At 46.3% G+C, this 22,806-nt stretch overlaps 8 protein-coding genes across 8 annotated transcripts; 5 read left to right on the top strand and 3 right to left on the bottom strand.

Annotated features, from left to right (window-relative positions):
• The first annotated feature begins 230 nt into the window (after positions 1 to 230).
• On the top strand, positions 231 to 2,598 carry GGS22DRAFT_152203 (N-acetylglutamate synthase). The gene is made up of 3 exons (XM_047959638.1): positions 231 to 419; positions 569 to 727; positions 780 to 2,598. Exons 1-3 carry the CDS (start codon positions 372 to 374, stop codon positions 2,586 to 2,588), a joined length of 2,016 nt encoding a protein of 671 aa, XP_047822543.1. The 5' UTR covers positions 231 to 371; the 3' UTR covers positions 2,589 to 2,598.
• A 1,066-nt stretch (positions 2,599 to 3,664) lies between these two features.
• GGS22DRAFT_152201 (heat shock protein Hsp88) lies at positions 3,665 to 6,827 on the top strand. Its single transcript, XM_047959637.1, has 6 exons — positions 3,665 to 3,934; positions 4,010 to 4,071; positions 4,160 to 4,191; positions 4,253 to 5,711; positions 5,862 to 6,170; positions 6,224 to 6,827. Exons 1-6 carry the CDS (start codon positions 3,922 to 3,924, stop codon positions 6,503 to 6,505), a joined length of 2,157 nt encoding a protein of 718 aa, XP_047822542.1. The 5' UTR covers positions 3,665 to 3,921; the 3' UTR covers positions 6,506 to 6,827.
• Positions 6,828 to 8,009, bottom strand: GGS22DRAFT_152199 (uncharacterized protein). The gene is made up of 2 exons (XM_047959636.1): positions 7,717 to 8,009; positions 6,828 to 7,663 (listed from the first exon to the last, which is right to left on the bottom strand). Exons 1-2 carry the CDS (start codon positions 7,906 to 7,908, stop codon positions 6,998 to 7,000), a joined length of 858 nt encoding a protein of 285 aa, XP_047822541.1. The 5' UTR covers positions 7,909 to 8,009; the 3' UTR covers positions 6,828 to 6,997.
• A 1,295-nt stretch (positions 8,010 to 9,304) lies between these two features.
• GGS22DRAFT_196581 (putative oxidoreductase) lies at positions 9,305 to 11,620 on the top strand (the record flags this gene model as incomplete). Its single annotated transcript, XM_047965851.1, has 5 exons — positions 9,305 to 9,322; positions 9,374 to 10,045; positions 10,184 to 10,326; positions 10,415 to 10,551; positions 11,193 to 11,620. 5 exons carry the CDS (start codon positions 9,305 to 9,307, stop codon positions 11,618 to 11,620), a joined length of 1,398 nt encoding a protein of 465 aa, XP_047822540.1.
• Positions 11,621 to 13,400: 1,780 nt separating this feature from the next.
• Positions 13,401 to 14,303, top strand: GGS22DRAFT_184283 (uncharacterized protein; the record flags this gene model as incomplete). The annotated part of the gene is made up of 1 exon (XM_047964171.1): positions 13,401 to 14,303. The coding sequence occupies one exon, from the start codon at positions 13,401 to 13,403 to the stop codon at positions 14,301 to 14,303; it is 903 nt and encodes a 300-aa protein (XP_047822539.1).
• A 439-nt stretch (positions 14,304 to 14,742) lies between these two features.
• GGS22DRAFT_196578 (ankyrin) lies at positions 14,743 to 19,305 on the bottom strand (the record flags this gene model as incomplete). The annotated part of the gene is made up of 3 exons (XM_047965850.1): positions 14,743 to 18,805; positions 18,877 to 19,091; positions 19,151 to 19,305. 3 exons carry the CDS (start codon positions 19,303 to 19,305, stop codon positions 14,868 to 14,870), a joined length of 4,308 nt encoding a protein of 1,435 aa, XP_047822538.1. The 3' UTR covers positions 14,743 to 14,867.
• Positions 19,306 to 19,912: 607 nt separating this feature from the next.
• Positions 19,913 to 21,091, bottom strand: GGS22DRAFT_177540 (NAD(P)-binding protein; the record flags this gene model as incomplete). The annotated part of the gene is made up of 4 exons (XM_047963523.1): positions 19,913 to 20,077; positions 20,116 to 20,234; positions 20,300 to 20,498; positions 20,567 to 21,091. The coding sequence occupies 4 exons, from the start codon at positions 21,089 to 21,091 to the stop codon at positions 19,913 to 19,915; spliced, it is 1,008 nt and encodes a 335-aa protein (XP_047822537.1).
• Positions 21,092 to 21,864: 773 nt separating this feature from the next.
• GGS22DRAFT_152194 (uncharacterized protein) lies at positions 21,865 to 22,719 on the top strand. Its single transcript, XM_047959635.1, has 3 exons — positions 21,865 to 22,066; positions 22,121 to 22,481; positions 22,560 to 22,719. Exons 1-3 carry the CDS (start codon positions 21,950 to 21,952, stop codon positions 22,667 to 22,669), a joined length of 588 nt encoding a protein of 195 aa, XP_047822536.1. The 5' UTR covers positions 21,865 to 21,949; the 3' UTR covers positions 22,670 to 22,719.
• Positions 22,720 to 22,806: the final 87 nt, after the last annotated feature.

Genomic DNA, 22,806 nt, shown 5'->3' with positions numbered 1-22,806 from the left:
CGGGCGTCGCTTCTAAGGAGAAAAAGTCCTCGCATCCTCTGATGTCACACGGCTCTCATGGGTCTAGACTACCCTAGAAGTACGGGCGCATAAGGCAGGTGTACGGGGTGATCGGGTAGTTCTTACTCTGCCGATAGCGGTCTATCCTGCCCGTGGCGGCTTTGTTAGTGCGTGGCTTATCGATTGTTATCATTCTAGCTTTTGACTCACTGGAATTCAGATATATTGGAGTATAATTCCCATTCCACCAAATTTAAAACTTTCTGTACATCAATGCTCATTTTTCTTTCCTGACCTTGGTCTATTTCAATATGTGGTTCTAGTTTACATCACTTGTTGAATTTCCTAACAAACAAAATGCTTCGCGCGCTATGACAATGCAACTCACAGCCTGGAAGAGGGCGGTTTCGAACTTGAACGTGAGTGAAGTCGCCCTACCCTCTGGATTCTCGTACCTTCAACTATGTATCCCGTTTCTATCGACGAACGGGTTGCGATTTTCATTCAGCATTAAACATGTCAGAAAATCAAAAAGAAATGAAAGTAGTATTAACTGGTTATATGATAGACGCCGTCTACCAAGGATCTTAGCAGGATCAATGGCTCGAATTCATTGCCATCCCGGTCTGCGCGGAGCACCGCAAATAGCGGTTGGTACTCGGTAACATTTGCTTCGCCATACACTTCCATTTCCAAATCCCAAAAACATAAAAAAAGTCTTGATAGGGTATTAAATGATTCCCTCCACCCTACGTTAGATTGTCTTAACCATTTGTCAGGATTTCTTCCTGTCCGTACTCGGGACTTCGGTCACCAAACGAGATGCCAAGGCTTATATGAACAAATTTGTTCCGTTGTTGGAGAAGAAAGGGGCGACAGGCTTTAAGGAGCGTGCAACACTGACTCGTCCGGCAACTAACAAAGATGCTGCGAAAGACACGGCTATAAACGATGCTCCCATCGCGAAAAAGGACCCTATCCAGGGACCTAAACCCGAAGCTGATGTCGCCATTCAACTACCGTTGTACGTTGCTCTGGTTAAGTTCCGTGCTCCTCAAGAAGTCGATGATGCCACCCTAAATGGCGTGGGAAAAACTCTAGGTCAACTTCGGAAGCTTGGATTAATCAGTATCGTCGTGGTTGACTGTGGTACCTCTGGGGAAAATGAGGCCGCTCAGCGACAAACCGCCTCCATACAAGCTAATCGTATTGCTATGGCGATAGATAAATATGACGCCCCCGGGGCGCGGGTTATTGACTCACCAATTACTATCGACACTCCAACCGAAGGAGACACTTCACCGTTCACTTCGCGCGGCTTGTTTATCGGAAATCCCAATGATCTGATGGCTGCATTACAAGAGGAGGTGGTCCCTATCATTTCCTCTTTCGGGTACACATCCGATGCCTGCGCAGTCAAACCAGTTGATGTCAACGACGCTATATTGGCCCTTACGAGACAGTTGTCGGGCCTTCAGTTCATAGGACAACCGGTTGAAGATTCAAAATCGATACAAACATCAAGACTAGCCGAGGTTTATCGACTTATTGTATTGGATCCTTTAGGGGGGATTCCGGCCAGAAACCGAGCTACTGGAAGGCACTTATTTCTGAACCTAGAACAAGAATTACCAGAGGTTCGAAATGAATTGACATCCCCGACACCAACAAGCCCGGATGGACCAAGTATGGATAGTCTGCAGCATTTAGAAAATGCCGAACTAACGAAAGATGTCCTTTCTCTACTACCTCCGACCTCCTCCGCAGTTATAACATCCCCACAGGAAGTCGCAAACGAACGTGGGCTACAAGATAATAGCGTGGATTGGGCCCTTGTCGGCACACGACGAGGTCAGAACCCATTGATACACAGTCTTCTCACCGACAAGCCGGTCCAATCTTCATCGTTACCATCTGAGCGTTTTAGACCCGTTACGTCACCAAATGGTATGGCTCAGATTGGTTCATTAACGACACTAGTCAAGCGTGGGATGCCCTTAACTGTATTCCCGGATCCTCGAGTTACCCCATGGAAACCACCCATGCCAGGAGAGAGAGGCTTGAACCTTACGGACCCGTGTATTGATCTTCCCAGACTCGTCAATTTGATTGAAGATTCTTTCGGCAGAAAACTCGACGTAGATCACTATCTGAAGAGGATCCACGGAAACCTAGCCGGCATCATCATCGCAGGAGAGTATGAAGGAGGCGCGTTACTGACATGGGAAAAACCTCCTGGCTTAGATGGATCTGAAGCAGATGACCCAAAGCGGCTCGTGCCATACTTGGATAAATTTGCCGTTCTTCGCAAGAGCCAAGGAGCTGGAGGAGTGGCCGATATCGTATTCAATGCTATGGTTCGTGGCTGCTTGCCAGAAGGGGTTTGCTGGAGAAGCAGGAAGGATAACCCTGTCAACAAATGGTATTTTGAACGATCGAGGGGCTCGCTGAAGTTCAAGGACATGAACTGGACTATGTTCTGGACGACTCCTAACTTAGCTTTGGACGGGCAGAAATTCCGAGACTATGAGAGTGTCTGTCGAGGAATTGAGCCGTCATGGGCGGATAACAAACCTGTTGTCGATTAAATAGAGGAGTTTAAGCGTATTGAATTATGGACAGGAATTATATTTTGAGGTATTGGTTGACGAAATGGATGTTACGTTCCACAAACGGGTGTCACTGGACCGTAGAAAATGGAACTATTTACCTTGTCAAATCTTGGTTCACTACGATCCCCTTTTTAGTATTGGCAGCCACAGTATCACCAGGCAACCCCGTAGACATGTTAATATTGATGAGTAATGTAAATCCCCTTGTCGATTGTCCTCAATATCCAGGATGAAAATTACACCTGTGCATAATTATTAATGACTTAGCTATCTCCCCGATATTCGTCATTCGTAATGATCGTCAAGACCCAGCATACCTATTATCAAAAGTGTAACAATCTTTGTCCACGTATCATAGGTACAGTATATAACACCTTCATGTGTAAATTTTCGGGTCGCGGGGCGGCAAGGCGGCAGCATCATCAGGCGGTCAAATCTTGAAATCCATGAGAAAACCCCACCATCGTTTGGCTGGCAAGGTTGGCATTAGTCGTGGTGGGGGAATTTGGTGGGTATTTTTGGCGGAGTAGATAGATAGCATGGAGAGGGGTAGATATATAATTGGGCTTGCTGAATTGGGTTATTGTTAATGTACCTTTTTCAGAATTTCTTTTTCTTGTTTGGTACAAGACTATCGAATCGATGAGATGGATTGGACTCGAAAAAGCTGGAAGGATGTATGCATGGTCAAATATGACCTGTAATGACCTGTAGGAAGAAAATATATGAATCAAATTACATAACAAGAATCTGTGAATAGAACCTTGAACCAGAACTGCTAGATTACTTACATAATAATCATTTATTAGGTCTCAATCAAGATGAGGCTTTGTGTGGCGTCCATATTACGTTGGAAGGCCAAGAGCGTTGGACCTTGGAACCTTAAAAGCCTTACAGCTGGATATACCCACCTGGACATAGACGAATGTCGAAATGTCCAGAACTTTCGGGAAGGCTGAATCATACCCCGGGGGGTGTAACAAATGAGGGGTTCAAATAGATACGCTAAGGTTGAAAGTCCTTCGCGATCTCCCACTTCACATTTTCGGGCAGCTTTTTTTTCTTCTTAAAGAATCTTTTTTCCCCTTCCCTTTCGCCGCAAACACGACATTCCAACGAAACATCGACGGATTTCGTGTCTGATAAACCTAGGCCATATTCAACTTAATTTTTGTCTTCGATAGATCCGAATTTTTCTCGCAATTCTAATCCGGCAACCAGGTAACGGCTTGCGACGTTTCCTCGCATCCCCGCAATCAAATATCAACTTTTATTTGTTTATCGGTCCTCTTCCACAAAACCCACCAAGATGAGTGTAGTCGGTATGTTCGCTCACCTAACGCAGGCTATATTTCTCAATCGTGAGAAAATGCATCTCTAACCTCATTAAAAAATAGGCGTCGATTTCGGAACGCTGAACACTGTCATTGCAGTCGCCAGAAATCGAGGTGTCGATGTCGTATGTACTACCCTATGCTATCTATCAACAGATTTATATTTATATATGCATATGGGCTCAAGAATAGCCGAGCTAATAACGTGCACAGATTACAAATGAAGTCTCGAATCGAGCTACTCCGTAAGTTGGACATCGTAATCTGACGCTCTATATACCCCATACTAACATGCTGGATCTTCAGTTCCCTAGTTGGATTCGGACCCAAGTCTCGATACCTCGGAGAACCGGCAAAGACGCAAGAGATTTCTAATCTTAAGAACACTGTTAGCTCTTTAAAGCGCTTGGGTGGACGAAGCATCAACGACCCAGATATTCAGATCGAGCAGCAATATGTCTCGGCCCCTCTCGTTGATGTCGGCGGCCAGGTTGGCGCTGAAGTGTCGTACTTAGGCAAGAAGGAGAAGTTTTCGGCCACTCAACTCACGGCCATGTTTTTGAGCAAGATCAAGCAGACAACGCAGAACGAGCTCAAGTTACCTGTGCAAGAAATTGTCATCAGCGTGCCTACATGGTTCACTGACGTCCAAAGAAGAAGTCTTTTAGATGCGGCCGAGATCGCTGGCCTAAGGGTTCTTCGTGTTATGAACGATACCACTGCCGCTGCTTTGGGCTATGGTATCACCAAGCTCGATCTTCCTCCCGCTGAAGAGAAGCCTCGCCGAGTCGCCTTTATCGATATTGGCCACGCTGACTATTCTTGCTCCATCGTCGAGTTTAAGAAAGGCGAGCTTAGTGTCAAGTCGACAGCATATGACCGCCACTTTGGTGGACGAGATTTCAACCTCGCTTTGGTTAACCACTTCCAGAAGGAATTCAAGGGCAAGTACAAGATCGATATCACGACTAACCCCAAGGCTATGGTCCGTGTCGAGGCTGCTGCCGAGAAGCTGAAGAAGATTCTGTCAGCCAATCAACAAGCTCCTATGAACATCGAGTCTCTCATGAACGATATCGATGTGACGGCTATGATTACGCGACAGGAATTCGAGGCGCTCGTAGAGCCATTACTTAGCCGCGCCACAGTACCATTAGAACAGGCCCTTGCCGAAGCTAAACTTTCTAAGGACGACATTGATGTGATTGAGCTGGTCGGTGGATGCACACGTGTTCCTGCCCTGAAAGAACAAATCCAGGCATTCTTCGGAAAACCGCTCTCCTTTACCCTCAACCAGGATGAGGCTGTTGCTCGAGGTTGTGCTTTCAGTTGCGCCATTCTCTCGCCCGTCTTCAAGGTCCGTGACTTCGCCGTCCAGGATATCGTCAACTACCCTATCGAGTTTTCCTGGGAAAAGGATGTTGACATTCCAGATGAAGACACTAGCCTTACGGTGTTCAACAAGGGCAACGTCCTTCCTTCGACCAAGATCTTGACTTTCTACCGAAAGCAGGCATTTGACCTCGAGGCAAGATATGCTAAGCCCGACGAGCTCCCTGGCAAGATCTCGCCATTCATTGGTCGCTTCTCCGTCAAGGGTGTTAAGGCCGACCCTAAAACCGAGTTTATGATCTGCAAACTCAAGGCTAGAGTGAACATCCATGGTGTCCTTAATGTGGAGAGTGGATATTATGTTGAAGACCAAGAAGTCGAAGAAGAGGTCAAGGACGAGAAGAAGGATGAAGGGGATAAGAAGGACCCTGACGTAAGTGAATTTCATTCCCACAAAATATGTTTGGTGCACGATGAAACGTTGAAACCTTTTTCATGAAGTGATTCCATTTTATTTTCGGCTTATGGAGCCTTATTAAAACAGAATTTTATATAAAACCCCGACAACTAACAAAACTCGCAGGCTATGGAAACTGATGACAAGAAAGACTCCGATAAGCCCAAGACCCGAAAGGTCAAGAAACAAGTTCGCAAAGGCGACCTGCCTATTGTTGCTGGCACCAACTCTTTAGATGCGTCCACCAAGAATAGCCTCACAGAAAAGGAATCTGCAATGCTTATGGAGGACAAGCTTGTTGCTGACACAGAGGAGAAAAAGAACGAACTAGAGACATATATCTATGATCTCCGAAACAAACTGGACGATCAATACGCCGACTTTGCCAGCGACGAGGAGAAAGACACACTCAGATCGAAGCTAACGGAGAGCGAGGTGAGCATCTAGGTCCTGTCTAATACTTGATACAAAGAACTGACAAAATCTAGGATTGGTTATACGAGGATGGTGAGGATGCCACCAAGGCTGTCTATATCGCCAAGATGAGTGAGCTTCAAGCCATGGCTGGTCCCATTAGGCAAAGATACTTCGACAAGGTAGAAGCAGACCGTCAAGCTGTACAGGCTAAACTTGATGCCGAAGCTTCTGCCAAGAAGGCCGCCGAAGAGGAGGCCCGTAAAGCGGCTGAGGCCGCAAAGGGCGAAGCTAAGGACGAAGAGATGACAGACGCCGAGGCTACAAAGCCTGAGGTTGAGGAGACCCAATCGTAATCGCGATCGAAGTCTTCTCCCTTGGGCGAAAACGTACCCGCCTTTCATGATACTATTATCTACGGATAGATGACCTTTCCAGGCGCTAATTGATGTGCATGGCGAGGACGAAAACAGGAGAATTATAATGACAACGGCAGGGGTGGTTGGGCGGATACTGGACTAGGCATCGTTCAGAGGGGTTCTGCTCATCAATCATCCATTTTCTAGGTAGTTCATGAGGAATAGATTTTTCCCCCACATCATGCGGACAGAGAGGGGCAATAGGAATTCAAGCACGTGGACTTTAGATAGACCCAGACAATGCAGGCTACTTGATTATAAGTGTGTTATTAAACCTGTTTGCCTGTCTGGTTGTCCTCGGTGATTATTAATGTTTGGTGAGAGACGTGTATGGCATATGATGGTTCTTGGCGAGTACCTGCAGACAAGTTGATGCAGCTTGGCGGTCTTACAAGGGATCAATAACTCGGCTGGGTGGTAAATTTCAACTTACTCATGCCCTAGGATTTCAACCTCAAAAGTAAGCTGCTGTGCTCTTTCGAACCCGGGGACTCCAAAAGATCGGCCAAGAGTCGCTCTGCAATCGTATCTCTGACCTGTTTTTTCAGATATGCCCTTCCACAGCTTCTTAAACGTATCCTCGCTGTGCCAGAAACCATTCGCTGGCGATAGGACGCCTTCTACGTCGCCGACTGCGTCTCCTACGATAAGCGCGCCAGCTTCGGGTTTCAGAGCCCGCAGGCAGTTTTCTAGCAGCAATTGCTGCTGTTCGAGATCGAATACGTGCATGATAAAGCCGAGGTGGATGTAATCCACCGTCCCGGCAAGCTTGGCAAATACGCTATCCTCGCTGGCGTCCAAGGCGTCTCCTTGCATCAGCTGTGCTTTCAGCGTCTCCCGGTCCCGGAAGAGATCGTATCCGAGATCGATGAAGGGCCCGTTCAACTCGATCCCGTAGATGTTATCCCCCGGGGCGCCGTCGGCGATTAGTTTGCGCACGTCCTGTCCTAAACAGAAGCCAATATCGAGGTATCTGGCCCCTTTCTTGAGACCCTCTACCATAGATGCGTAGGACGGCATCTTGCACAGGCTGAGGTGTATGAATTTGAATTTCCCGACGCATGGCCATGGGTAGATCTCCCATGCCTTGTCTCTCTGTGCGGAGTTAGATTTGGGGTTTTGGTGTATTTGGGGTAAATACGACTTACGATCGCGAGGACGTGGGCGTCTACTTCGTTGGGGGGGACATGCGAGTAGTTTTCGAGTACTTCTCGAGCGTCTTCGGGGACCCCGGGAAGTGTCTTATCGTACCATACTGCATCTTTGTTCTTCGAGCCGATTAGTACGGCATCTGCGTAGAGCTGCTTTTCGCTGGGAGCTTGGGTCTCAATGCCTTCCATTCTCCGTGTATACGATGATAGATTGATTGCCTGGCTTAAGTAGAGGTTTTTATCCTGGGAGATTGTGAGATGAGGGATTATAGCTACTTCGGTAGTTACGGGAGCACGTCCACGTCTTATTAGCAGCATGGGTTTCATTTGATGTACGGGTACCACAATGACACGACTGAGTTCACTGCAATGCGCGTAATCAGTTGCCGTACATCTGCCAATTAGGTATGCTTACCCCTATAAGCACACTAGAAATCCAGCCTATCGCTTCTGTAATGCTGCAGCTAAAATGGGACGTGAGAAAAGAGAACATATTTTTATTGGTACTGAATCCCGATTATTATAATTGAATTTGGCATGGAGTTACATTCATATATGTATTATAATAATCCTTCTATATGAGAAATAGCGTCAATAGATTTCGATATAAAGGGGTACCTACCTACCTGACCTTTTTAAACACCCTATTAAAGATATCCCTTATCCTGTACTGGCGCATTGATCCTGAGACAACAGCACACAAGTCGGCGTATAATTGAGCAAGAAGGTAAGCGGATAGATGGAGGCACTACGTTCAGGTGATGACGGTGTTAATGTAAGCTCTCGCCATTTAGACCCTGAGTTTTTTTTATACTATTGGTAAATTTTCTATTGAAACCTTGGACTGGTCATGACCAACATCGCCATTATCGTTGGCTGCGTACCTGCGTTTACATAGTCACGATTGGCGGACCGGTATTCTTCAATGCATCTAGACTGCAATCAATTATTCGGTGGCCCGGGACAGTCGGCCAAGTCAAAGAGTAGCGGTGGGGTTCGGGCAGTTAGGGTAAGCCGCTATCTCCAGTGACCGCACTGCGCTATCCAAAATTTCCGGCACAGCACCGTCCTACTGGGATCCTAGTGGAATACTGTTTCGGAGGACCCCGCCGCCGCGGAGGTATGTGGAATGCAGTTAAAGCCGTATTCTACGTCTAGGTAAGCGGGGTGAAGACACGACATGTTGAAATAAGCATATATTTTGGTCGTAGCAATGAAAGGAACTGTTGGTATCGCATTTGTAGCTTTTTGCGGACCAGAGGCAGAAGGACTTTGGTTCTTTGCAGGGAAAGAGAGCTGTGGTGCTGCGGCAAAGTTAGGTATGCTCAGCGTAACGGGTGTAAGATATGGTGGCTGGGTGGTGGGTGGTTTTTTAATGCACGCATAGGGCATATATGGGCGCTAAAAGAAGTCCATAAAGGCGTTGGCTGCAAGATTTCAGCGTGCATTTGTAATGAGTTGGGAGGAGGAGAGAAGGAATAGAATGGCTCTGATGATAAAGCAAATGATTTAATTGAATCGAGCACCTTAAATGGGTGCTCTACTTGTAAATGTCATACTGAGAAAATAAATGAAGAAAAATAAAATGGAGGAAATATCGGTTGTATGTTTCAACACCCCCATCCCCTTCCTCTGGCTGACATGCTACCTCTAGTGCGAAGCCTTAATTGCCCTTCTTGGCATAGAAAAAGTCCTCGTCCCGGGCAGCACGGGATACAATACGTCCCTCTCATCGTATTTCAGTCCGCAAGCTGCGGCTGTTCTGCCGGCGTGTTTCGTAACACCACAGACTGTCGTCGATGTCTCAACCTTGGTTAAAATACTGACCTCGTCCGAAAATGGAGGGCCTCACGACTTCGCCGTCCGCGGTGGTGGCCATACGTGGTTCGCCAATGCGAACAGCGCCCCCGGTGCCGTCACTATCGACATGCGCGGTCTTAATTCGATTGAATTCAGCGCTGACAAGTCTAGCGTATCAGTTGGTGCCGGTGCCACCTGGGATCTCATCTACGATAAACTCGACCCCTTGGGTCTGAGCGTTGCCGGCGGTCGTGTCGCTGGTGTTGGCGTTGGCGGCCTAACCCTCGGTGGCGGTATATCTTACTTCGGACCACGAGAGGGCCTTACCTGCAACCAAGCAATATCATTCGAGATAGTACTAGCGGATGGTTCGGTGGTAGAGGCAAACGAAAAACAGAATGCGGATCTATGGTGGGGGCTCCGGGGTGGGTCGAATAACTTCGGCATCGTCACCCGTATCAACTTCAGGACTTTCGAGCAGCGGAGCTTGTTATGGTCGACTCTAACCCTCAACCCTCTCACTGAAGTCGATAATTAGGCTAGGATTTATAGTAAGCTCATAGCCGCCGAGAACTACGACGTGAATGCCTCCTTTCTCACTGGCTGGGCCTTCGCTAGTCAATAGGGTCTGAGCGTCACGCTCAACTAGCTGGTCTACACGTAGCCGTTTGAGGGCGAGACTCCGCCGTTCTATAAGCCTATTTTGGAGCTTCCTACGATTAGCAACGCTTTAGCGACGACTATTACCGCGAGTATGTCAACGCTTGCACAGAATTCGGTGGCACTTCAAAAGCCACAGGCCGCTCGGTAAATACGATCTGGATTTGTCCTTACCCCTGCCCCGCCCCCTAACTAGGCGCAACCGAAGCTAACAGTTGACCCTCCCCTTCACCAGTTACATGACAGCAACGACAACATTTATTCCTACGGAAGCTATGATCCGCGCGACGTACGATGCCTTCAATTCGTCGTTCTCGCTATTAGAGGGTGTGGCAGGACTTATGTGGGCCGCGAACATCGAGCCCTTAGGGGGTGTTTGGGACGATAATCTTTTTCTTACTTATGGCCCGTGACACTTTAGTACATAAGTATGCGAAAGTGGATCCAGATTATGGGGCAGTCCCCACTATAATTTAGACCAATCAGCGCATATTTGCATGTTGGTAAGTCTTCGTATGTTTGTGGTCTATAAGTTCATAAGTTACTTATTATTAGGTAAGTAATAATTGAAGCTATTCGCAACCTTATCGGCTTATTAAAACTGTAAATAGCCTCATAAATCAATTAACAGTTCAATCAACAGTTCAATCAACAGTTCAATCAACAGTTCAATCAACGGTTCGATCGACAGTTCAGTTCAATCAGTTCAACAAGGCTGCATGGGCGCACTATAATTACAGGGAGTTTTAGTGATTCAACGCGCTATATTTTAGCCCCTGTAAACTGCCCTGAAAATATAGCGTACTACATCGCTAAAGTCCCTTATAAATATAGCGCATTACAGGGCTTAAAACCCCATAAGTCTAAAGATAAGTTTCTAAAAAGGTCCTTTCGCGATTTCAATAAGCATAAGTCTTTTCAATGTAGTTGATTGGATACTAAACTAAGTATTGTGGGACGATCCACCAGCAAAATTTAGGTGGGGTTCAGTCTACTGATACATACAAACGCAGTGCTGAACTTATTGCTGAAGCTCCACTATGGACCCGTAAGTCAAAAAAAGATTATTGTCCCAAACACCCCCTTACCACCGCAAATTTACAAGCGTGGCGGGGCCGACACCAATGCTCTCGGGCTGACCAAACAGGAATCCTCGCTCGCCATCTGCCTCATCTCGCCGGCATGGTCGGACGCCGCCCACGATGAGCAGGTGTACAGCGCCGCGCGCTCGCTGATGAGCGATATCGAGGAGAAGGCTAAAAAGCTAGGCGTGTATGATCCGTATATTTACCTGGACTATGCGGCGCCGTGGCAAGACGTCATTAAGGGGTATGGCGAGGAGAATGTGAAAATGTTGCAGGCGCTGAGGAAGAGGGTTGATCCCGTGGGGGTGTTTACGCGCATGGTTAAGGGCGGGTTTAAGATTCCGGAGGAGAGTTAGGGCAAAGATGGTGCGAAGGCCACGTACTAGATTGTTAGTCAGGTATCTGTTGTATAACTTACATTATGAAGGTATATATATATAGGTATATGATATCTAATTGACAAGTTTGTGTGCAAAATAGATCCGATAAGGTTTTCTTCCAATTCACATATTTTGTGTTCGGTTAACTGCCAGGTGCAGGCGCAGGTACCATAAATCCGTCGGATATCCACCCCGCACCCCCGACCACCAGCCGACTGAGAGCCCGCGTTTGCGTTTGTCTCCAATTTACAGAAGGAGCAGTGCTCATAAATTACTCCGGCTGCAGATGCCACTATGATGCCAATTGGAAAGCACAGTACCTAGTATCAACTCAGCTAGCTTCACCTTTTCTCCCAACGCCAACTTTCTTTTCGTCACGTCTCTTGACTCCTTACTCCTTTCAAAAGGCTCTCTTTTATCGAACTATTTATTCTTTTATAGTTCACCTTCTCTCGCCTATTCCAGATATTGCCTCTAACATATTCGTCATCGAGACGCTCACTAGCCTTACCGGTCGGTATGAGTGCAGGTACAGTATATACCCAGGTAAGTACCTACCTAGTAATAGCCTAAAAATTAGTAAACTCTTAGGGCTAGTGAATAATTATAGCGTATTTATGGCAGATGATCGCTATAATCTAGGTGAGTTTCTAGAGGCTTGCGAATATTACGCAAGAATTCCTCGAGTTAAAACCTCCCCCATTCTGGTATATATTATAGCGCTTAAGAGACACTGAATACGCCTCTAAGATACAACATATTAACCCCTTGTATTCAATATCCTGCCCTTGCCTTTCACGATTACAGACCTAGCTGTCCATCATTAAACCAAATATGTCTATTCATAGAGAGCTGCATTTACTGGTATTGACACCCCCGTCTCCCTTAGAGACATTGTGCTGGCGTGGATCTATTCTTATAATCTCTGGCCCCTCTCTAATATATGTCATCGTTACCTAGTACCTACTAGACAAGCATATGCAGCAGCCCGAGCGTTATTATAAGTCCAGGTAGGAAAATGGTAAACGACGCTACAAACGCAAGTACACCTTGAGTAACTGCGGGCTGGGAAGGATAGATGAAATTGTCGACTTTCAACAGGGCTAAGGAGAATCGAAGATACCTGTGATGAGGAGATTACTGATACGGTGATTTTCTGTATTTTAGCGAGGGTTGTGGAAGAATCTATGATATTAATGTATGTAGGTACCCGTACGTAATTATCAATTACGCCCAACTGAATTTGTTGACTTCCAGATTCGAGTTATAATGGAATCGAAAAGTTTTCAGTATAGGTACCTAGCAGCTAAGATTACATACAACATGACATGGTACTGTGCATAACTCTACACCTACATAGGTACCTACCTACTTATTGGGATTAACATAACTGATTTCATAAATGTATCATCAATATACTAAAGTATAGATGACAACCCCCTAGTAACCCGCCGATACCTACTAGGTAGGTAGGTACCCAGGTACTCAAGCATATAAAAGCTCAATTTGATTTGCCAGGAGTATACCCAGGTAAAACGACCCTTTTCTGGACAGTGGCTGCCTAGGTACCTACCTGTAAGCCCCCATTGCATTTTCCAGGACGTAAATATTCACCTTACAAATCCTGTTTCTGCCTACCTAATTATTGTCATTTTTAGAGAGAAATTCTCTACAAAGGTATCAAACTACTTAGAACTTAGCAACCTTGGAAGTTACAAACTAGTTGCCTAGGAATTGGTAAACTATCATCTTCAACATGCCGAAAGTCTCATCTATTTGCCAACAGTCGAGAGACTCAAGCGATTACCAACTATCCCTCGACTCTACGAAAAATGATGAATACACTCCTCCAAATGAGACACCGACCCAGAACTCTAGAAATATCATTAACTTAGGCCCTAAGTTCCCGATTATTGGTGCTGCATGCTTTGCACGATATGGTCCACATCATTTAGTTGCAGATTTGGGGGATTATATCACGAAAACCTACTACGATGGCATGCCTCCTCCACAGACGCGTCCGATATTCGACCAAAGGATCGGGCATTTCAGGCCACAGCTCCAAAATGATAGAATTAATCGGATAATTCTGTACACGGGTTGCTTCAACCCTCCACATCGCGGCCACCAGGAAGTCTTGAACCTCACGTTCTCGTGTACTCAAGATCTCAATGTCATCGCCGCGATCGTTCTTCCTATAAGCGAAAAAGGCATCAAAAAGAAGGAATATGGGGATCGCGTATACTTCTCGGCGACTCAGAGAGCCCGGCTATGGACAGGAGTTGATGGGCCACATGAATGGCTTTGGGTGTATGACCGGGATGGGGGGACGTCGAAGTTCCGTGATAATCTACGTAGAAATATCATGAGGGGTGGATTTTCTATGGAATATATACAACTATATGGGCCAGACCACGTGGGACAAGCATGTGAGCCGAAATTCCGAGATTATATTCGACACATAGTTGTCTGTAATGCCGGAAGGAAAGCCGACTTTATACACGAAGACGGGTTGCTGGCCCCCCTCTCAGGCTGCGAATCCTGGAAGGAGCTTTCTCACTTGGAGAAAAGAGCAATGCCAAAGGCGAAGGACACAGCAGATTGGCTTCTTGGTTCGTTGTCATTTACAATGATGAAGCAAGGTGAGTTAAACCCCTAAATTATCTCTATCAGTGATTTAAGCTTATATCGGTACCTAGAGGCTTATAAGGGGCTAATAAAGGAGATCCAGTCAGAGTATATTACAAGAATGAAAGGAGTAAGAGTTTGCAAACGGGAAACATCTCCTATGGGCTTAGTTCGCTTCGTTCCTAGTCACGTCAACGGTGCGATGAACGTGAGTTCAACGGACATTCGACGCATCATAGCGCTATACCCCTCCAATGAGCTACTAGAGAGGTTAAACGGAAAAGCCCTTCACCCAGAGCTCCTAGTCCAGTATATTCAAGAAAAAGTGCTTGGTACCTGTCAGTCTCTCCCTGCCTAGTATCCTGCGACACAGGTAGGTAGATACCTAGGTACCCACCAAGTAGGCACCTAAGATACCATCATAGTTAACTCATTCTAGACATATAATGTAGTGTAGGATTTCCCTGGACTTCGTTCGCGAATAAAATCAATTCTTATGATGGTACCTATTAGGTATACAGGACGAGGGAAATCTAACATGCTACCTACTACCTACCACCTATATGAATACTTGGTATTCCTATAATCGGTACCACTACCACACCATTGGTTCCGCCGGTGCATCTCCCAATCCTCCCATATCATCCAAAATCTGCTGTCTTCTGTCGGGATCCATTCCTATCTCGCAGTGGGTACCTCCGTGAGTGTCCTCTCCCAGCCCTTCTGTATTGCTGAAACATATGCTAGTATTTGGTTCGAGATCCGATTCTTCGATGCACCCCGGTAGCTGCGTATCCGTGGTTTCAATCGTGTCTTGCGGAATTTGAACTAAATCTGCAGATGCGGCTGTATCTTGAAGTTGATCCTCATTACCATCGGCTGGGTCATGTAGGATGGTTATCAACTCTCTTTTATCTTGGCTCGAAAATCGTGAAAGTAGGGTCTTGGCTATAATATTGTGACGGCCAAGAATAACAACTCTGCCGGGCCTGCATTCCAACTCTTCAGATATAATTTTTAATACCTCTAGTGTCTCTTCTTCGGTATACTCGCTTGGGCGAATGAACATACCGCCACTCAATCCATACCGTTTTACTTGATGATAAATCCCCCAGTCATCTGTCGTCCATTGTCGATGCGATTTGAGAAGTTCTGCAATAGCCGTATAACCATATATTGTTGCACGATGTACTGCCAACATATACTGGACTTGTCCGGAACCCTCTGTATTGACACCTGATTCGAGCAAGAGCTGAACGGTATCAAGACGACCACCTCTTACCGCTACCTCCAAGGCAGTACTTCCGCCCTGCATCGACCCTCGGGCGTTTATGTCAGCATTGTAGCTAATTAGGCGATGAATTGCACCAAGATGCCCGTATTCGGCAGCATCTTGTAGTAGAGTATCCTTATATACTCTAACAGGAGGTGTACCATTGATATCGATGCCTGATTGATATAGGATATCGAATATATCAAACCGTCTATATTCGACAAGGCGTTGAAGTACTAATTCACGGTCTTCCCAACACCCGGCATTTGGATCGGCTCCTATTTTCAGCAAGACGTTTAGCACCTCCTTTTGCCCTTCTAAAGCAGCTACATGCAGTGGCGTATAGCTGTGTCTCAGCTCAAGAATTTCGGTTGCGTTTAAATCCGTACACTCTTGTACGAGTCTCCTTGTGACGTCTAGTGATATACGATGATAAATGGCGGCCTTGAGGGCGTGGGCGTCGGGTTTATATCCTAGATCAAGAAGTACTTTGACGGCAGGCTCGCACTTGATCTTAATGGCTAGTAATAAAGGAGAGATATATACCCTTTTCGGGTCGTGCCAATTATTCCATCCTTTATAGACAGAGAGAGGAATATAGCATTCGTCCGTTACAGTGCAGGAGTGATCTTCGGGCGTATAGATGTGATAGTTCGAATATTGGGAATTGAAGGAAATGTGTTCTTTTGGTATCACTGCGGCTTCAATTGTACGTTCTCCGAATCTTCCAAGCTGCGTAATAATGTCGATTCTTTCGTGGTGAACGGCGATAGATACAGCTGTATTCTCCAATATCTGGTCAAAGAATACATTTGATTGATCTACAAGTTCACGCCTTCGAATGATTTCTGTCAAAACTTCAGGTATGCCAGGCGACGACGACTGGACAGCAGCAACGACTACCGCGCATAATGCCCCCGAATCGTAGAAGAAAGCGTCGAGAGATAGCGCGAGTCTGATAACGTCTACATCGCCACTCAGTATGGAATTCTCTAGAAAGCTTCTTCCATTTATACTTCGCACCGTAATGAAAGTAACGGGCGAGTGACATCGTGTAAGCGACTGTACCCACGAAACATCAGGAATCCGGAAAGCACCGGCAAAATCCGGACTAGAAAGTCGGCTTCCAGTTTTAATCAATTTCATAACAGTGCGATATAGCCCGTATTGTAATGCAGTACTCAGGGTGGAATTCCTGGCTGATATTCCCGACTCAAGAATATTCAATGCGATTGATTCGTGTCCATTGCGGATAGATGTTTCGAGCACGCCCTGAAATTGCACCATATCCTCCTCAGTATAAGGTACTCTAGTTTCAAGAAGTTTGCTTATAAGAAGAGACTGGCCTTCTTCTGTTGCTCGCTTTAGATCGTAATCTGTAGAAATAGCCCCCCAGTCAAGTAAAAGCAATGCAACTTCCCAAGAGCCAATTTCCATTGCAAAAGCAAATGGAGACCTAAATCGTTGACCCCAATGGTTCTTTATTTTCGGGTCGTCGTTGAAATAATCGGCTATCGCTCCTCTCAGAATCTGGAAACCACTATCCCCAGCCCAACGAACGGGCACCATACATGCGAGGTTGACATCCGCCCCACCTCTAATGAGGAGGTCTACCAATTCGCGCGATCCATGAGCCACAGCGACATGTAATGGGGATAGAAGGACCGACCGAACAACACGGTCGCAACATCTTATAGGACGGTAATCAGCGCGAGCAGAGCCCCCAAGCTTCAGAAGAAGTCGACAGCATTCGATTTGGTTTTGGTCGACCGCAGCCCATACAGGACACAGTAAACCATTCCGTGCATCAACATGTGCTCCCCTCTCGTATAAGAATGATACAACCTTGGTGTGTCCCTGTAACGCTGCGAATATCATTGCGTTTGACTTGAGCTTGTTGTCAATATCGAAACAAGGGCCACATATCTGGAGAATGTGCTTCACCAGCTTCAGAGCGGTATCCTGGCCATCAACGTTTATGCCCCAGAATTCTTTGCCTCGAGGGTTGCATTTATTGCCGAATAATGCCATTAACCCAGTGTTGCAAGGGAAAGGTATGAGTGAAAAAGAAGCAGCCGCTCCTAAGCAGTCAATGAAAGGAGGATATTCTCTACGATATATACTTTCATAAGATACCGAAAGCCCGATGCATCTCCGTATTTTCAAATTCAAATCGAGAAAGGAAGACGAATCAGTAATTGAAGTAAAGTCTGCTCCAGCTTCATAGAAAAGATCGATCAAGTCGAAATTGCCTCGCGCAATAATCAAAGGTAATCCATCGGATATCCGATCTTTCATACTTGTATACGCCTCCAATAGTAATTTCGTAGTTTGAATAGCCATGTCAGGAGTTGAAAATATGACATATACGTGAGGCGGGCATTCTGTATAGTATCCATTGATGTTGACACCGGATTGAGTCAGTTGTTCGATGCGGAAATGGTCGATAGCACCACACACAACCATATATTCTAGCAATGTTAATCCCTTTAGCAGACCCAAGTGCGGGTAGGCAACGGTTCGGTTAGGATCAATCTGATCATCAATAGAAAGTAAATCCATAACGAGATCGAATGATTGTGAATTGACCGCTGCCTTATATAGCCCATCAAGTACGGCTCTCAAAGTAAGGCTGTTGCGTGAAAGCTCGATAATCTTTGATAGCATGGCCGGCGTAGCTAGTCCAGAAAATCGAAATATATCCACGAATGATTGGGCATCACGTATATATGTATCGCGTGAACGATAGGGTTCGTTCATGATCAGATGGTTAGATATTAAAAATATCAAGATCTTCAAGATTTCCTTTTGTGTTTCATACGGCCCTCCGCCAGATAATACGATGGCTCGTCTAACATTCTCGTCAAGATATGTTGGCGGGATGACATCATTAAAGTAGGCAGCGATGCGGTCGATGCTCCTGTCCGCAATTAGGACTTGAGAGAGTTCTTCAGAACCGATCACGATCTCCATACTTCGCCGTGTAAGGTTCTCGAAAGCAGTCCACGCTGCCGACCTGTTCGTTCGACGCTTTATACGCGACTTCCTTTGTTGATGATCGAGTGCAGCGATGCCCGTTTCCGAATCGTCTTCTGGTAATAGCCGAATTTTTGACAATAGCTCTGGAAGCATGGATTCGTTGAATTGAATCCATGGGAGCTTCCTGGGCCATTCGCGATAAGGAACGACATCAGGAGAAGTAGCTCGAGGGGTGCATATATAAAGGGGAATATCTTCGTCAGGTGGCTCTGGACTTCGTGCTAAGGAGATGTTAGCTACCTTAGTACTTACTCCGAGATAATTACTTTAATGAAAGAATAGGGCAACCAACGTGGATTTAACTTATTGTAGAGAGAGACGGATTTGTGGCGGTTGGTTTGCTTCTTTACACCCTCGGAGGTAAATCGAATTCCAGACAGAACGACAGTCGAGTCCTTGCCCTGGGATTTCCTATTTTGGATCGCATGGTTGATGTATCGCCAGTCTTTAGAGCTTAGTTTCTTGCAGAATCCCCATTGCTTAAGCTTAGTCCGAAATTTTGCGAGTCTAAAGAACGTTAGAGAATATAGAAATTGATTGAACAACATATGGATTACTAGACGTACGTCACATGTGGATTTCTCTGCTGCAAGCTCTTGAGAGTTGCATGGAGCCCACGGTCTTTGACGAGAAATTCATCTAAGATGAAGTCCCTCCATGCGTCCCACTCTTCCTCTGACACGACTCTACTACTTGACGCTACGATTTGCGTAGACTCCATAGTAGTTATGAATTGGGATAACAGACAAGAAAGCGAATGGCGATGATTAGTGGTAGCTTCCTGACGATTTTCATAGGCAAATAACTTCAGGGGTTTGATATTGGGATAAGTTTGTGAAAGGAAACGATACTAAAACTAAGAGAGATGATGAAGATTATCTAGGTGCTGATCTCGACAAGCTTAAGTCTTCCATACTAAGTAGGTACCTAGGTACTGATGGTGGCTTTCTTTAGGTACCTAACTTCCACTGGTAAAACATGCATGCATCAAGGGATATACGCCGCTACGTAACTCATCGTTGGAAAATAACAAAATGTCAATATTGAAATGCCCCAAAGTACCGGCAAGCCTGCCTAATAGCTCGACTTGTTCAGGTGATAAACGCCCCTGGTTGGCTCTTCACAAAATGTGAGATATTCGTGTCCAATCAATCAACACATTTGGGGATATAGAGAGAACCCATCGACGCAGCAATTAGAAAGCAATTAGTGGCAGCACAGGTAGCCTGCTCATCGAATTCGGTGAACGGAATACTATCCTCATTATCCCATCCTATTAATAAATGATTAATTTCAAGCACATTTCTCTAATGAAAATACGTCAATACCTAGGACAGAAACTCCTGGCCAACAAGCTTCTCACTGAGTTTCCATAGCCTTTCGGCCTCGACAGAGCTAGTTGCCCAAGGTCGAACGGTATCCTTCCAGGGATCTGCCAAACGGCAACTCAAGAGGAATGAGCCATTATGTGCTTCGAAAATTAGCCATTTAGTCTTTATTGCGATAGTTGATGGTCACCGCACTTACCTACGACATCAGGGTCGAAGGCTCCGTACACATACACATTTGCGCCAACCTCGGGGGTGGAGGGAAAAACATCATCGAAGCCGGTCCACCCAATCCCGTTACCCATAACGCGATCAATGTCACCTATTCAAAATCAATACTTAACTGCCAACATAGGATACCTCACAGCCTGCTTTGGATCAACTCACGCATGGATATCATATCTGAATCGTCCTCACTGAATAATTTCAAATGCGACGATAGATTGGACGGGACAACCCCTGGGTGGACGCTAAAAGCCGAGAGCCTGTGCTTTGGACCGAGCTTCTCCGCGAGAGAGATAGCCATGAGCATGTTGGCGGTCTTTGATTGGCCGTAGCTCAGCCACTTATGATAACACTCGCCGTCCTGCAGAACAATCAGCCACCAGACATGCAAGCATAAGACATTTTTGTGAGGGTGTACTGCTAACTCACGCGGAAGTTATAATCTTCGAACCGGAAAGGGCTCAGCCGGTGGCCCCCACTAGTCACCATAACTATGCGAGGTGCGGGTGACTTTAGCATCTTGCCCATGATGAGGTTGGTGAATAAGAAAGGACCCAGGTGGTTGATCGCGAGCTGGCTGTCATATCCTTCGGCAGAGCAAGCCCAGTCAACGGCCATTACACCAGCATTGTTGACCAAGACATCAATCTGAGGCACATCGTCCCAGGCGTTGACCTTCTCGGCTGAGGCTCGAACTGAGGCTAGCGAGACCAAGTCAAGCTCGAGAATACGAACCTTGACGCCAATCGCAGAGATAGCGTCGGCTGTCTGCTGCATCTTGGTGAGGTTGCGACCGGCTAGGATGAGTAGCGCTGGCTGCGACCGCGCAATACCGAGTACGAAGGCTGCACCTAATCCGCTGGGGGACACACCAGTAGTGAGAACAACTTTCCCCCTGATCTGGGACTCGTACGTAGCGGCGAGGTCGCTAGCTGTTCTTGGGTCTTCGTTCATGATTTCGGCTTGTTATTAAGTGTCAAGTTCTGTTCGGAAATGAATAGGAGGTGCGAGGGGTCGTAAGATGCTACAAATATGAGTGAAGCTGCCAATTCTACTGACCTAGCCGGCTGTTCTACGCTCTTATACACGCTCATGAATGGTAGCAGGCCTTGAGATCTGCGATATTCGCATCTCAAAGCGACGGAGCTCAACTGTATGTTGTTAGCCAGATAGGGGTAGCCATTCAGACAGATTGGTCATCAATCGTCCTAGCATATGAACTAATTGGCCAATTAGGATTGATATTTAGGTTGACACGGTTCCACCGTAGACCTAAATCCGATATGGGAAGTCTTGCTATGTCGGTGTTAGGAATCCTCATGTCAACTCTTATTAGTTAGGTATATTGTATGGGATTATTTAGGTTTAATCTTAGGCAAGGAGATCACTTCGTAATGGGTTTCCAGCCTAATGTTACGAAGCCATTTGCAACATACCCACGTACCTACGTGTGCTTGGATGTGCTATGAACCTTGAACATCTAGGCATCAACGTTGACGAATTTCCAAGCAATTCCTTTTTGACGTCGAAAACTCCCATTATCGTAATACGCCTTGGCATCGTGACTTCTCCATAATTGATGCTTGTTATCTCAAAATACATGACAAAACTAAACGCTAGACTGGCCAATTGCAGCCTCAATTAGTCTAGAGTGGAGCGACTCGGTCTTTGAAAGATTATTATCTAGCCCCCTCTTCAGGGTTCCATTGCAAATATGTATTGCACCTCTCATAATCCATCTTCAATATCGCATCTAGACGAAGGATCATAAAACTTACCATTCTTATAACCTCATCAAGTCAAGCCCGAATCATGTCGCAAAAAGTTCTCCGTCGCCGCGACCAGGCCCCGGGGTCCTCCCTGCAAGCCGTCCTCACAACCCAAGAGTACTCGAAAGGACCGATCGCGATTCCCAGTCCGCCTGAGAACGTAAGTCCAGCAAACCCATAAAAGGCTCACCAATCGACTAAACCGCATCTATAGGCGGACGAAGTGAAGGCCAAGTGCGATTCATTCCTGTTCGAGTCCTTCACCGTCGAGGACGCCTGGGAACTCGGACATCACCTCTACGCGCGGCTCCTGCCCTTCGCGCCACAGAAGCCCACTCTCATCTCCATCTCACTGGCCACCGGGCAGGTCGTGTTTCAATGCGCCGTGGGCTCTGGCACCGTGCCGGACAACGAGCTGTGGGTGCAGAGGAAGAGGAATACCGTCCTGAGATTCGGCACTAGTACTTGGTTCCAGCATTGCAAGTATGCCGGTGACGAGGAGGCGTTCCGGGTTAAGTTTGGGATGAGCCCGGCCCAGGCTGAGAATTATGCTATTCATGGTGGTGGCGTGCCTAGTAAGTGGAGTTCCATTGCTTATGATCATGAAACAAGTTTCCTAATGAGATCATGGTGACTGATTGCTGGTTTTGTAGTTCGCGTCAAGGGCGTTGAGGGTATCGTTGGTGTAGTGATCGTTTCCGGACTGAAGCAGAATGAAGACCATGGGGTCATTGTAGATGTTATCAATGAAAATTGGCAATAATGCAATCGAATACATGATGTATATACATATTTCGAAGTAAATAAACAGTGATTAACATGCATGGTGACTATCAACGTTGTTAGCTTAAGCTTGAGGCTTAGCCAGGGGTTCGCGGTAGGACCCAAGTACAGAATCAT

This window comes from Annulohypoxylon maeteangense (assembly GCF_022496945.1).
Source record: "Annulohypoxylon maeteangense strain CBS 123835 unplaced genomic scaffold GGS22scaffold_2, whole genome shotgun sequence".
Classification (NCBI taxonomy): Eukaryota; Fungi; Ascomycota; class Sordariomycetes; order Xylariales; family Hypoxylaceae; genus Annulohypoxylon; species Annulohypoxylon maeteangense.
The sequence above is the reverse complement of the archived record's forward strand: the minus strand, read 5'-3'. Positions and strand labels throughout refer to the sequence as shown.